The 15,525-nt window shown below is 55.0% G+C and overlaps 1 protein-coding gene across 1 annotated transcript in view; it reads left to right on the forward strand.

Moving 5' to 3' along the window:
• The window catches only part of Sh2b2 (SH2B adaptor protein 2), a 37,785-nt gene extending 22,520 nt beyond the window's left edge, over window positions 1-15,265 (forward strand). The window contains 8 exon segments of the mRNA XM_045143893.1: window positions 4,276-4,377; window positions 6,672-6,763; window positions 9,776-9,867; window positions 9,960-10,130; window positions 11,265-11,473; window positions 14,409-14,580; window positions 14,923-15,224; window positions 15,227-15,265. Of these exon segments, the coding sequence (XP_044999828.1) occupies window positions 4,276-4,377; window positions 6,672-6,763; window positions 9,776-9,867; window positions 9,960-10,130; window positions 11,265-11,473; window positions 14,409-14,580; window positions 14,923-15,224; window positions 15,227-15,265 (1,179 nt within the window).
• Window positions 15,266-15,525: the final 260 nt, after the last annotated feature.

The following is a 15,525-nucleotide window of genomic DNA, read 5'->3' on the forward strand; positions in this document are numbered from 1 at the left end:
TTTTTTTTGTTCATTTTTTATTTATTTATTTGAGAGACAGACAGAGAGAAAGACAGATAGAGGGAGAGAGAGAGAATGGGCGCGCCAGGGCTTCCAGCCACTGCAAACGAACTCCAGACGCGTGCGCCCCCTTGTGCATCTGGCTAACGTGGGACCTGGGGAACCGAGCCTCGAACCGGGGTCCTTAGGCTTCACAGGCAAGCGCTTAACCGCTAAGCCATCTCTCCAGCCCAAGCTCTCTCTTTTTAGACAGGGTCTCATGTAGCCCAGGCTGCACTCTTAACTCACTATGTTGTGGCTACTATAATCGTGACCTTCTGATCTCCCAAGGCCACCTTCTCAGTGCTAGGATTAAAGGCATGCATTACCATGCCTGCTTCATGTAGTGCTGGGGATCAAGCACAGGGCTTTGGGCATGCTAGGCAAAGCACTCTGCCAAGTGAGCTCACCAGCTAGGCTAGAGTGGCCGAGCACTGGGCCCCAGGGATCCACCTGTCTCCACCTCCACAGCATGGAGGGCACTCACAGTGCTCAGCAATCTCACGTGGGTTCTGGGGATTGAACGAAGGCTTTTATGCTTGCAAGGCAAGCACTTGGCCCACTAAGCTATCTCCCCACTCCCTTCCTGACTGTCTCGTAATACTGCTACAGTAAGAAACAAATTCCCAGCACAATGAGCCCTTGGAGGGCAGACCACATCCAAGCCAAGCTCAAGATAGGTTTCCCAGTGGATCTGGTCTTTGGACACCGCCCCTCAGGTGAAGGACTGCTGCTCCCCCACCACACACACACACACCAAGAGCCCCTCTGCTGAGACCTTCCACTGCCTCCTGCTCACCACTACCACAGTCCAGATCCAAAGCTAACCACGCCTCAGAGCAATCAGGACCTTGGGGTCTGCAAGCTCGGGGACATTCCTGGGACCGTTAGGTTTCCTGACTCTCAACCCTTGATTTCCCAGCCCGAGTCAGGTCTCTGACTTCCTGCCCACTGACTCATGTAGGTACCGTCTCTTGAACCCCAGGTCTTCTCTTAGACAGCCTTGGGGGCCCAAAGAACATGGAGGCCAACCCCTTGCATTGGGGGAGCCGACAGGAAACCATATTTGAACCCTGTTGAGTACCAGGGAGGGGGAACGTGGGCTGAATCATCGGTCAGCAGCTGATGGGGCAAAAGCCGGGGTAGCTGGGCTGCAGGCAACTGCAGATGCCGCTCAGTGGTGAAGAGTGGGGGCCTAACAAGCATGAGGCCCTGGCTCCATCCCTGCGCTGGGGGAAAAGACAGCTGCACCAGACAAATGGCTTCATGTGCCTAAGTGAAGGACCACAGCCCCCCCCTCCCCCCGGCAGTAGCCCACCAAGAAAAGCCTCACTGCAAAGCTCCATCTGCTCTCCTGGTACACACTGGCTGCAGTGACGGCAGATCAGCCAAGCCCCTCAGTCACTGCTCTAAGCCTGGCCCAGTACCCACTGGATGGAGGCCAGGGAGACCAGGAATTCCCAGCCACCCGTCCATCAGATATGTGGGCCTTCCCTTTCCTGCTGAGAAAGTCCCGGTCTCAAATCCACAGTCCTGCCCGGAATCTCAGCCCCAAGAGGACCCAGGAGGTTTGGGACAGAGCATGCAGTGCCAGGCATAAGAATGACCCTCCCAGGCTGTATTTCCTGCCAGCTCACCTTGGTTCAACCCTGGGGTGGTGGTATCTGGACCCAGGTTTCCTTCTATCCACACCTGGAGACAGACCACAGCCAAACCCAGAGCCTCATTCTAAGTCAGGAGCTGTACTACACAAGATCTAACTGGAAGCAGGAGGCCAGCTTTTTTCTTGTTTGTTTTTCTTCTTCTAGTACTAGGGATAGAACCTACCTAAAGCTTTGAACAAGCTAGGCCAGTTTCTACCACTGAGCCACGCCCCCAGCTCCTCACTGGGGGACTGTAGGCAGGAGCTCTGCCACTGAGACAGACTTTAGCTTTTGGTTTTTCTAGATGGGATCTCATTCTGAAGCCTAGACTGGCATTGAACTTCCAGCAATAACCCTACCTACAGCCTTTCAAGTGTAGGGTTACAGGTATGAAGCACCATGCTGGGCTGAGAGACCAGTGGGTTTTTTTCTATTAACTAAAATAGAGTAGAAATCTCACCTCCAGCACACACAGGGTAAATATTGTCCTGTGTAAAGTTTCTGATATCTTCACCTAGTTGAGCATGGTGGGGAAATCTAGATCTGGGCATGCTGGCTCATGTCTAACCATATCGCTGGGGAATCTGAGGCAGGAGGATCATCTGTTTAAGGACAGCTTGGGCTTCATGAGACCCTGTCTCAAGAAAAGGAGGGTAGCTGGAGAGATGTCTGCAAAGCCTGATGCCCCAGGTTGGATTTCCCAGTACTCATATAAAATCAGATGCACAAAGGGGCGCATGCATCTGGAGTCAGCTTGCAGTGGCTAGAGACCCTGGCATGTCCATTCTGTCTCTGTTCTCTCCTACTCCCCCCACCCCAGCTTGCAAGTAAGTAAAACTATAACCAGGCATGGTGGTATACACCTTTAATCCCAGCACTAGGGAGGCAGAGGTAGGAGAATTGCTGTGAATTCAAGGCCAGCCTGGAACTACAAAGTGAATTCCAGGTCATTCTGGGCTAGAGTGAGATTCTACCTCGGAAAAACAAAACCAAACAGAAAAAAGTAATTATTTAAGGGTTGGAGAGAATGGTTTAGCTGTTAAGACACTTGCCTGCAAAGCCTAAGGTCCCAGGTTCAATTCTCCAGGTCCCACGTAAGCCAGATGTACAAGGTGGCTCATACATCTAGAGTTTATTTTCAGTGACTAGAGGCCTTAGAATGCCTATTCTCTCTTTCACTCTTTCTTTCTCTGCCTCTAATAAATAAATAAAAATTTAAAAAATTTTAAAGATAACAAAATGTTTAAAATTTTTTAATAAGAAAGCAAGCTGGCCAGGCATGGTGGCACACACCTTTAACCCCAGCACTCGGGAGGCAGAGGTAGGAGGATCGCCATGAGTTTGAGGCCACCCTGAGACTACAGAGTGAATTCCAGGTCAGCCTGAGCTAGAGTGAGACCCTACCTCAAAACACCAAAAAAGGGGAGGGAGGGCATTACCATGGGATTTTGTGTACAATCATGGAACTTGTTAATTAACAACAAAAAGAAAGAGAGAAAATATTTTTTTAAAAAAAGAAAGAAAGCTGCACAGCAGCATTCATCACTCGGCTTCCTCACTGTGTCTGGATGCGACCATGTGCCTGAAGCTCCTGCCACATTCCTGGACAAGAGCGAAACCCTCCCTTGATAAACCAAAATTGAAATAAATGAAATAAAATATTTTTTAAGGGCTGGAGAGATGGCTTAGCGGTTAAGCGCTTGCCTGTGAAGCCTAAGGACCCCGGTTCGAGGCTCGGTTCCCCAGGTCCCACGTTAGCCAGATGCACAAGGGGGCGCACGCGTCTGGAGTTCGTTTGCAGAGGCTAGAAGCCCTGGCGCGCCCATTCTCTCTCTCTCCCTCTATCTGTCTTTCTCTCTGTGTCTGTCGCTCTTAAATAAATAAATAAATAAAAATTAAAAAAAAATATTTTTTAAAGGGGGGAGCTGCGTAGATGACTCAATTGTTAAAGGCACTTGCTTGCAAAGCCTGCCTGCCTGCATTCAAACCCCCAGCCATCCACACAAAGCCAGACAGACAGTTGATTACAACAGTAAGAGACCCTGACATGCCCATATATATGGGAATATGCAAGTAAATAAATAATTTTATCTTAAAGGAGGGTCTGGGCATATAGCTAAGCAGTACAGAGCTTGTCTAGAATTCCCCAGTGAGGGGCTAAGGACTTGGTTCCGAAGTATAATGTTTGCCTAACATGTAGGAGGCCCTGGATTTAATCCCCAGAAAGAAACAAAAAAGAAGAAGAAGGAGGAGGAAAGGAGAGAGGGAGGGACGAAGGAAGGATGAGAAAGAGAGGAAGGGCGGGAAAGAAAAGAGGGGAGTTACCTCAGATGTAGTAGTTGTACCCAGGTTGTCCCAGCTGAGACTCAGCCATCGCTCTCAGGGCCCAGAGATCAGGGACTCGCTGTGGCCGTAACAGGACTCGTGTGGCCTCCCTCCATCTCCCCATCTGTGAAGCGGGGTTTGGCAGACAGTCTCACCAGCATCGCCTTGGCCATCTTGGATGCACCAACCCCTGTATGCTAGGAAGGATGGTAAAGAAGTCCTAGGCTGCAAGGCAACCTTCCCACTGTTCCTTCTTGTGTCCTTCCAGGCCTCCAGGCCCAAGGTCAGCATACCCCTGTCAGCCATTATTGAGGTCCGAACCACCATGCCCTTGGAGATGCCGGAGAAGGACAACACGTTTGTACTCAAGGCAAGTCCCCACCCCCAAGCAGCCCTGACAGCCTACAGCTTCGCCAGGCCACGTCCTTTGTGGGAGACAGACTGAGGGCACCATCGTGGAAGCGAGCCTCGCCAGCAGTGGGGTAGTTAGCACAGAGAGACTCAGTGACGGCGAACCTCACGACAGGAATCTGTCGCCTAGGGAAGGCTTGAATCTGGTCTGGGTCCTGAAGCCATGTGCCCTGCCATTACCAGCCATCTGAGTCCCCTGTCCCCGTTTAATCCTAGGTCTGTTCCTCCGTGCTTCTCCCCTCCCTCTCTGGAGGCCAGTTCACACCCACCCCACTGTAGGAACTGGTGGCCAGCTTGTCGCGGTTATGCAAATAGCCCCTGTTCCCAGGCACAGGGCACTGGAGTGTGGGAACCAGGCCCCCGTCTCCACAGGCACTGAGGGTGGGCGGGAGGAGCCCCAAGGGGTCTGGGGGGCAGTCTCCCTTTCCCATGCCCACAGCACTGGGGTGGCCTGCCAGGGCTCCTGAGGACACAGGTCCTGGCTGCCGCTGGAGTTGTGGTCGGGGCCCTCCTGGAAGGAGTAGAGAGTGTGTGGGAGGCTCCGTCCCCGGGGAGGCCTTCCTCTGCCCACTGCAGAGCCCCACCGCCCTCCTTGCCAGGCCGTGCTTTGGCTCATGTTTTCATCTGCCACAGATTCATTTATTCATTCGGTTTAAAAAAAAAAAAAAAAAGGCCAACTCTTGCTGAGCATAGTGACGCACACCTTTGATCCCAGCGCTCGGTAAGCAGAGGTAGGAGTTCAAGGCCAGCCTGAGACTACATAATGAATTCCAGATCAGCCTGGGCTAGAGTGAGACCCTACCTCAAGAAAAAGGTGCCAACTCTGAGTGCCCCCCAGGCTGGGGGCTGGGGACGCAGCTCCTGCCTGTCTGGCATTTGCATCTCTCCCAGGTTCCTGGGTACGTCCAGCAACGCTGAGGCAGAGGGACTCGCCTGCCAGCCCTGCTCTGAGCCTGTTTTCCTCTCTGAGAAGGGCGCCTCTCCGAGGGTCCTGTTTAGGCCAACACTGCATTTTGATGGGGGACAGTAGAAGCTGACAGCAGGACTGGGCACCCCAGAGACCCCAGAGACCGGGGTTCGGTTCCAGAACCGTTGCTGCTGGCTGCGCGACTCTGAACCAGTCAAATGGCCTCTGCACGCCAGCCTTCTGCTCTGTGAGACAGGGATGAGGGGGCCTGGGGAGACGCCTCAGGAAGGAGCTTGCCTTGCAAGCATGAGGGCTGTTGCGCCATCCCCAGTACCCATGTGAACACTGCATGTGGTGGCTTGTGTCTGTAATCCCAGCACTGGGGAGGTGGAGTTCTCTGGCCATCAAGTGTAGCCTAGTGGGTGAACTGCAAGCCGATGAGAGATCCTGCCTCAAAGGAGGTGGGAAGGGTTCCTGAGGGGGACACCCATGGGTGGTCTGTCCTCTGGCTTCCGCATGCAGGCGTACCTGCACACACACATCCTACCTTACAATTACGAACATGCATACACATAGCACATACGCACAAACAAGTAAAATTAGGACTGGAGAGATGGCTTAGCAGTTGGGGCGCTTGCCTACGAAGCCTAAGGACTGGGTTTCAACTCTCCGGGTCCCACCTAAGCCACAGGCACAGAGGCACAAGTGCACAGGGTTGCTCATGCACACGGGGGCGCACGCGTCTGGAGTTCAATTGCAGTGGCTGGAGGCCCTGACACGCCCATTCTCTCTCCCACCTCAAAAAAAAAAAAAAAAGACCAGTCTGTTAGGCTTACCTCAAAAAAAATTTTTTAATTAAAATTTTAAAATAGGGACAAAACATGCTCTAACTCATAGGCTGTTCGTAGGACCTTATGAGACAAGACATGAACAGGGTTGTATTGGGTAACGGCACAGGGCACAGGGGTGGTTACGTGCACGAAGTCCTGTGAGTGCTCAAGTCTGCGCTGAGCCCGTGACCTCCCTCCCTTGACTTGGACACCCTCTGTGAGGTACCAGGCCATGAGCAGCCCCTGCCAGGTCTCCTGTCCTTTCTCCAGGCTTCCCTGAGTCTACATCTCCTCCTCAGTGCAGACAGCATCCCTTAGACTCTGACATGGGTTTGGGGTGGTACCCAGTGGTGGCCCCACTGTCTGCTGTTCACACCCAAGAACCTCCCTGGGGTGGTGGGCAGAGCCACATGAGCCCTTCTGGCCATTTTCCTGGGATCTGGAGCTCCCTGCCAGGGGTGGAGGAGGCTGGAGCCCTGATCATGATTGAGCCTGCGGGGCTATGCTCTTCCCCAGGTGGAGAATGGAGCTGAGTACATCCTGGAGACCATTGACTCCCTGCAGAAGCACTCATGGGTGGCTGACATCCAGGGATGCGTGGACCCTGGGTGAGTGTCCAAAGGACCCTAGGGTGGGGCAAGGGTCAAGTGGGAGTGGGCTCCTGGCCCTGCCCTCTCAGAGACCTGCCTGCCAGGAAAGGGAAGGAATGAAGAGGAACCAGCAGAGATTTTGCTTAGCATGAGGCTGTTCAAGCCAGGGCTACCTGGAATTCTCCAGACTCCAACCCCAGCTTCCACCCTAGCACCCTGTGTGATCAGGCTTTTCAGAGACAGGGCCTGGGAACTTGGAAAGAAGTTAAGGACACCTATGCCCTCACCGCAGGAGAGCTCAGACCACTGGGAGATGGGCTGGGGTGGGGTGACACCCAAAGGCTGGGCGTGGGAGCGACTTCTAACCATGCCCCTGGCTCAGACAAGGTCTGTTGGAAAAAAGTGCTCACCTAGGCCTGGCATGGGGGCTTACACCTGTCATTTCCAGTATTTGGGAGGCTGAGGCAGAAAGAGCACAAGCTTGCAACCAGCCTGGCCGACACAGTGAGTTGGAGAACAGCCTGGGCAACTTTGTGAGAACCTGCCTCAAACTAAAGAAGTTGAAGAAAACAAAAAGGCTAGGACTGTCATTCAGTGGTAGAGCTCCTGCCTAGAATTCCCCGAGTGAGGAGCTGGGGGCGTGGCTCAGTGGTAGAGCTCCTGCCTGGAATCCCCCAGTGAGGGGCTGGGGGAGTGGCTCAGTGGTAGAGCTCCTGCCTGGAATCCCCCAGTGAGGGGCTGGGGGCGTGGCTCAGTGGTAGAGCTCCTGCCATGAATCCCCCAGTGAGGGGCTGGGGACGTGGCTCAATGGTAGAGCTCCTGCCTAGAATCCCCCAGTGAGGGTCTGGGGGTGTGGCTCAGTGGCAGCTCCTGCCTAGAATCCCCCAGTGAGGGTCTGGGGGTGTGGCTCAGTGGCAGCTCCTGCCTAGAATCCCCCAGTGAGGGGCTGGGGGCATGGCTCAGTGGCAGAGCTCCTACCTAGAATCCCCCAGTGAGGGTCTGGGGGTGTGGCTCAGTGGTAGAGCTCCTGCCTAGAATCCCCCAGTGAGGGGCTGGGGGCATGGCTCAGTGGCAGAGCTCCTACCTAGAATCCCCCAGTGAGGGTCTGGGGGTGTGGCTCAGTGGTAGAGCTCCTGCCTGGAATCCCCCAGTGAGGGGCTGGGGGCGTGGCTCAGTGGCAGAGCTCCTACCTAGAATCCCCCAGTGAGGGTCTGGGGGTGTGGCTCAGTGGTAGAGCTCCTGCCTAGAATCCCCCAGTGAGGGTCTGGGGGTGTGGCTCAGTGGCAGCTCCTGCCTAGAATCCCCCAGTGAGGGGCTGGGGGCGTGGCTCAGTGGTAGAACTCCTGCCTAGAATTCCCCAGTGAGGGGCTGGGGGTGTGGCTCAGTGGCAGAGCTCCTGCCTAGAATCCCCAGTGAGGGGCTGGGGTGTGTCTCAGTGGCAGAGTTCCTGCCTAGAATCCCCCAGTGAAGGGCTGGGGGCGTGGCTCAGTGGTAGAACTCCTGCCTAGAATCCCCCAGTGAGGGGCTGGGGCGTGGCTCAGTGGTAGAGCTCCTGCCTAGGATCCCTCAATGAAGAGCTGGGGCTCAGCCGCAGAGCACCTGCCTGGAACCCCCTTAGAGGCCCAAATTCAGTGCCCCGGTACTGCCCAAATAAGGAGGTGCTTAAAAGGTGAGTTGGTGGTTCACCCTGTCAGACCAGCCCTGGGGACACTAAGACAGAAAGACTGCACATTTGAAACGAGCCTGGGCTCTATCATGAGGCCCTGACTCAGCTGGCAACAGGATTGAGCCATAGTCAGGCAGATAAAGACATTAGGCCACAGTAGCCAGTGAAGAGATTTTCTTCCTTCCTTCCTTCCTTCCTTCCTTCCTTCCTTCCTTCCTTCCTTCCTTCCTTCCTTTCTTTCTTTCTTTCTTTCTTTCTTTCTTTTCTTTCCTTCCTTCTTTCTTTTTCTGGTGCTGGGAATCACCCTGTTAGGCCAGCACTCCTTTGCTGAGCCATGCCCTCTAGCAAGAAGTGGGCTTTGTTCTAGAGGGTTTTTGTTGTTGTTGTTGTTTTGTGTATTGTTTTTGGAGGTAGGGTCTCACTCTAATCCAGGCTGATCTGGAATTCACTACATAGGCTCACAGTGGCCTGGAACTCACAATGATCCTCTACCTCTGCCTCCCGAGTGCTGGAATTAAAGGCGTGCGCCACCACGCCCGGCTGTTTTTTAATTTTTGATTTTTCTAGGCACAGGGTCTCACTCTAGCTCAGGATGACCTGGAACTCACTGTATAGCTCCAGGTTGGCTTTGAACTCACGGTGATCCACCTACCTCTGCCTCCCCCATGCTGAAGCTGGGTATTTTGATGAGGAAGCCAGAATGTCCAGGGAACAAGGGAGCTGTGGTTGTTAGTAAGCAGAGGGCAGTTCTGGTCAATGGTGTACGGGAGGAGGCTAGTTCTGCTGTGCAGGAGAGGGCCAAGAGTAGAAGGGGTAGGAGCCCCATCCAGCTGGGCACTGGGCAGCAGCTCTCCAGGTTAATGGGGTGTGCCAGCCTCGGGGGAGGGTATGCTGCTTTCTAATTAACAGCACCCCTCAGTCCTGGTCCCCAAAGTGCTTGTAATCCCTCCCTTGTCACCCTGCTGGCCATCTGCTCCTCACATTCTCTCCTACAGGGGCAGATCTCTCTCGCTTGGCACTATTTTAGAACTGGGCGGGCTCCAGATACGTGAGTCACTGAAGGGGAGACCAAGTCACTGGGTGGAAAGAAGACTGCCCAGGCTCCACCCGTCCCCCACACCTTCCCCACTAGAAGGGTCTCTCCATGGGATCCCAGAATGGGGCTGCAGCCTCAAGGGACACTACATCCACTTAGTGGCCACAGGGCCAGCTAAGGGACATGGAGACAGGATACCACAGCTGAGCAGTGGGCAGGACCCAGTGCTTGTCAGGAGACCATCACCCACTCTGCTGACTCCATGAACAGCTCAGGGTCTCAGCCCAGGTACCATGGCAAGACACAGCATGCCTTCTCACCCCTGCAGTGACAGCGAGGAAGACACAGAGCTGTCCTGCTCCCGAGGAGGCTGTCTGGCCAGCCGTGTGGCCTCCTGCAGCTGTGAGCTCCTGACAGAAGGTACGGTCGGCGTTGAGTTAGCTGGAGTAGAAGGGGCCGGTGTGGGTGGACAGGTCAGGGGATGCGCTTCTCACCTGCCGCTTTCTCTGCAGTAGACCTACCCAGGCCCCCAGAGACACCTGCAGCCGTGAGCGCTGTGGTGACGGCACCACACAGCCGGGCTCGTGATGCCGTAGGAGAGTCCCTGGCTCACGTCCCTCTAGAGACCTTCCTGCAGAGCCTGGAGTGTCCAGGCAGCAGCAGCAGTGACAGCAATAATGCAGGTACTAGTGGGTGCCCCGCACCCTGCCGCAGGGACCCCTGAGTGCCCTTCACTTCTGAGCCTCGGGAATGATATTTCATCCCACTGGCTCTACATTGGTTCTGGCTTTTTGTAAGCAAGAGTGGGCACAGGGCTGTTCCCACTGTGCCTGGGGTTCCGTGGAAAGTGCTCGCACAGAGCTGGGCACTTGAGAGGCAGAGGTAGGAGGATCACTGCGAGTTCAAGGCCACCCTGACACTACATAGTGAATTCCAGGTCAGCCTGGGCTAGAGTGAGACCCCACCTCGAAAACCAAAAGAGTAAAAATGGTACACAGCCAGGTGGCACATGCCTGTAATACCAGCCCTTGGTAGGCCGAGGCAGGAGCGCCAGGCTGAGCTGTGCACTGAGACACTGTCTCAAAAAAGGAAGGAAGGAGCTTTATCTCCTTCTGCCTTCGCATAGGCAGGAGTTCTCTGTACTTTCTCCTCTTAATTTAATAGTTTTTCTAAACTTAAAAAAAAAAAAAAAGCAAGGGAAAGAAAAGAGAGGGAAGAAAGGAAGTAGGAAGGAGGGAGGGAAGGTCACAAAGGCCGAGCTTGGTGACTCATGCCTATAATCCAGCAGGTGGGAGGTAGAGGCAGAATTACTGGAAGTGCGAGGTCATCCTCAGCAGCACAGTAAGCCCTAGGCCAGCCTGGGCTACACAAGACCCTGACTCATTCAATACATAAGCAGTAGGGGCTCGGAAGATGGCTCACTGGTAAAAGGCCCTTGCTTGCAAAGTCTGCTGGCCTAGGTTTGATTCCCAAGCCACCCATGTAAGCCACACATTAAAAAAAAACAAAAACTGGCATGTCCTAAGTTCAAGGCCACCCTAAGACTCCATAGTGAATTCCAGGTCAACCTGGGCTAGGATGAAACCCTACCTTGAAATACAAAAACAAACAAACCCAAAAAGTAAGGCCAGGTGTGGTGGTAAATGCTAGTTCAAGGCCACCCTGAGACTACATAGTGCATTCCAGGTCAGCCTGGACTAGAGCAAGACCCTACCTCAAAAAAAAAAAAAAGATGTCTCCCCTTGTGTCTCATTTGTTTATCTGTTCCAACACCTCCACCCATCCTTCAGCCCCTCACACTGTCATTGTCCCTTCAGGGGAGGAAGGAGCAGAGCCAGATGCCGAGGCTGAAGCCCAGCTAGAGCTCTCTGACTACCCCTGGTTCCACGGAACACTGTCCCGGGTGAAGGCTGCTCAACTGGTGCTGGCCGGTGGACCCCGGAGCCATGGCCTGTTTGTCATCCGCCAAAGTGAGACTCGGCCTGGGGAGTACGTGCTGACCTTCAACTTCCAGGGCAAGGCCAAGGCAAGTGTGCATGGGGGGGGATGGGAAGAGTCGATCAGCCAGGCCTGGGGGAGGGTCTTCCACCAGAAGGCCCATGTCCTGAGGCTCAGATATGGCATGCATGGCCATGGGGAAGTCACCTACTGGTGACCTAGCCTCTCTGAGAAGTTAACTTTGCAGTGGGATGTCAGCGCACTCCTATAATCCTTCTCTCAGGTGGCTGAGACAGGAGGATTGCCACCAATTCTAGGCCAGTCTGGATTACTTAGCCGGACCCTGTTACAGACCCACTTGCTCAGAAGGCAACAGAACTCCAAAAGACTGGGCTGGAGAGATGGCTCAGCCATTAAGGCACTTGCTTGCAATACCTAATGACTTGTGTTTGATTCCTCAGTACCCACATAGAGCCAGATGCACAAAGTGTTACATGCATCTGGAGTTCATTTGCAGTGGATAAAGGCCCTGATATGCTCATTCTCTCTTTCTCTCTCGCTCTGCTTACAAATAAAAATAAAGTATTTTTTTAAAAAAAACACTCCAAAAGACAAGGCATGGTAGGTGGCACATGCTTGTTACCCCAGTTCTTGAGCGGTAGAGGAAGGAGCTTGTTTGAGGCCAGGCTTGGCTGCGTAGCAAGATCTTGTCTTTAAAAAAGGCTGGAGGGAGGCTGGAGAGATGGCTTAGCGGTTAAGGCACATGTGTCTGGAATTCATTTGCAGTGGCTAGAGCCCTGGCACATCCATTCTCTCTCTCCCTCCCTTCCTCCCTCCCTTCTTCTCTCTGTTTCTAATAAATAAATAAAAATTCATTAAAAAAAAAAAAAAAGGCTGGAGGGATCTGCTGGAGTGCTGGCTCAATGGATAAAGTGCTTGCTATGGAGGACCCGAGTTCTGATCCTTAGAATCCATTGAAGCCAGATCCTATAGCAGGCATCTGTAATCCCAGTGCACCTAGAGATGGGGTCAGAGACAGAAGAATCTTCCAGAAGCTTGCAGGGCAGCTAGCCTAGTGAACAGTGAACAAGGAAAGAGAGCCTGCCTCAGATAGGTGGAAGGCAAGACTCGACTTGAGGTTCTCCTCTGGCCGCCACATGCACTCCGTGGCTTGTACACACCCAGATTCACACACGTACACACCAAAAATACTAATAGGGAAATAAAGCACAGGGACTTTTTCTCTTGACAGGTATGGTAGCACACACTTGTAATCCCAGCACTCGGGAGGTAGAAGGAGTAGAATCAGGAGTTCCTTAGCTGCACAGCAAGTTCAGAGCCAGCTTAGGCCACATGAGACCCTGTGCCCCCCCACCCCGCGCAAAAAAAAAAAAAATTAAAAGAAGAGGAAGAGGAAGGAAGGGAGGAGAGAACAGAGGGTCAAGAGGAGCAGCACAGTGTGGCGGGAGCGGGCCACAGTCCCGGTGCTCTCCTGCACTCATCCCCCATTTCCAATAAGGAAACAGACCCAGCCTTCGCCCTTTCCGGGACCTCACTTTCCACTCGTCCCAGCTGGAGGAGGGGTACCCCACGACTCCTGCCCCAGGTCTGCGGCTAGAGATTCAAGGATGCCTTCACTTCCCCTGGCCCTTCAGCAGCCCCTGTGCCGCTCTTGGCAATCAGTGCTGGCCGGGCTGTGGAGGAGGCGAGCCTCCCTGAGGACGGCTCCTCGGCACTGAGTTCTTCTCACAAGCAGACACTTAATGCCATCTTTCCTGGCTGCCAGTTTAGGTCTTGGCCAGCATTGCCTCCCTGGAGGGCCTGATCTGACAAGGGCGCAAGCTCGGGGTTAGGATAGTGCCCCATCCTTTGAGAGCCATGCAGGAGGCAACCTTGAACCTGGGCTCCCTTCCCACTTCGCTGCTCCCTGTTGTACTAGGGTAGGCAAAGTAGGACTAACACCAGAGACCCCACGCCTCTGGTTCCTCACCCTGAGTCCCCTGTGTCATGTAAGCTCAGGACACCCAGAGAGGTACCAGCCTCACTTCACTTGCTCCCCCTGCGCACATGAAATCATTCCGCCTCTTTGTGCTACATCATGAGTTCAAGGCCAACCTAGGCTCCATAGCTGGACTCTGGCTTAAAAAACAGGGGCTCAGCAATTAGAGGCACTTGCCTATCAAGTCTGCTGGCCCAAGTTCAATTCCCAAGTCACCCACTTGAGCCAGATGCAGAAAGTGGTGCAAGCTTCTGACATTCGTTTGTAGCAGCAAGAAGCCCTGGCATGCCCATGTGCATGCCATATGCACACAAATAAATAACTTTTTAAAATGTAGAAACAGGGGGCTGAGGAGATGGAGATGGCTCGGTGTTTAAAAGCTTTTTACAAAGCTTTCCAGTGCAGGTTCAGTTCCCCAGCTCCCACATAAAAAGCCAAATGCACAGAGTGGCACATGTATCAGAAGTTCATTTGCAGTGGTAAGAGGACCTGATGTGCTCATTCTCCCTCTCTCTCTCTCCTCTCTCTGTTCACAAATAAATTTTTTAAAAAAGTTAAAAGCAGGACAGCCAGGCGTGGTGGCACATGACTTTAATCCCAGAACTCGGGGGCAGAGATGGAAGGATCGCCGAGAATTTGAGGCCACCCTGAGACTACATAGTGAATTCCGGGTCAGCCTGGCTTAGAGTGAGACCCTGCCTCTGGTGGGGGGAGGACAGGGAAGCTGAGGAGATAGCTCAGTTTAAAGTGCTTGCTCTCCAAGCATGAGGACCTAAATCCAACCCCCATCACCTAGGACAGGCATGGTGGTGGCACTTTGCCTGCAATCCCAGCGTGGGGAGAAGGAGATGGGTGGGTCCTGATAGCTCACCGGACAGCTAGTGTAAGCTAGTCGGTGAGCTCAAAGCCAGTGCGAGGCGGTCTGCGCTAGGGACCCCAGATGTTGACGCCGAGCCCTTCAACTACCCCGGAGGCACTTGCCAAGCAAGTGGCCTACCCCTGACTACTCCACCTCTGCCTGCAGCACCTGCGCCTGTCCCTGAACGGCCACGGCCAGTGCCACGTGCAACACCTGTGGTTCCAGTCTGTGTTTGACATGCTCCGCCACTTCCACACGCACCCCATCCCTCTGGAGTCGGGCGGCTCCGCTGACATTACCCTGAAGAGCTACGTGCGGGCGCAGGGCCCTCCACCAGGTAAGATGCCCTCTCTCACCTCGTCGCCCCAGAGGTGCCCCGAGAGAGTTCCCTCCCGAGAGCTCAGCACTACTGCGGCTCAGGACCCAGCTGCTGAGGGTTGCACCGGCGAGGTGCAAAAGGGGTGTCCAGCCTAGGCTGCCGGCGCATGAATAAGTCCCCTCCGTGGTGGCACCCGCTATCGCAGAAGGGGGCTGGCTCCCCTTCGCAACCCCGGGCCACGCATTCCCTCCCTCGGCTCTGCCCGATCCTGGGGCTGGCAAGAGCGGTGTTCAGATGCATGCCGCGCGCGCCCGCGGGCCGGGGGCAGGATGCTCACCCGCCCGGCCTCCCGCCTTGCAGACCCCGGGCCGTCGCCCAGCGCCGCTCCCCCGGCGCCCGCTTGCTGGGCCGAGCCGGCCGGCCAGCATTACTTCTCCAGCCTAGCCGCAGCCTCCTGCCCGCCGCCGTCGCCCTCCGAGGGTGCCGGAGCCTCGTCCTCGTCCACGTCCACGTCCACGTCCTCGTCGTCCGCCGCGTCCGGGCCGGGACCCCCGCGCGTGGCCGAGGGCCCGCTGAGCGCGCGCAGCCGCAGCAACAGCGCCGAGCGCCTGCTGGAGGCCGCGGCCGGGGCCGGCGACGAGCCCGCGGAGGCGACGCCGGGCCGCGCGCGCGCGCCGTCGAGAACCAGTACTCCTTCTACTAGCCGCCGCCGCGCCGCCGCGCCCGGTGCCAGCCACCGGGGGCAGCCACGCTCCCGGCCGCCCGCGCTGGCGACCCGGCCCCGGCCCGGCGCCGGGGAAAGCAAAGCTCTTCAGTGAAGACATACGCGTTATTAAAGAGCCTGTTTTAGGGACTGCACCCGGCTCTCCTGTCGTCCTTTCCACGGGCTCCCGGCTGGCACGGTGCGGAGGGGAGGAGGCGGGCAGGTCGCCGGTGTTCTGACTGCTGGGCAGCCACCACCCA

Source organism: Jaculus jaculus, chromosome 2 (genome assembly GCF_020740685.1).
Source record: "Jaculus jaculus isolate mJacJac1 chromosome 2, mJacJac1.mat.Y.cur, whole genome shotgun sequence".
Lineage (NCBI taxonomy): Eukaryota > Metazoa > Chordata > Mammalia > Rodentia > Dipodidae > Jaculus > Jaculus jaculus.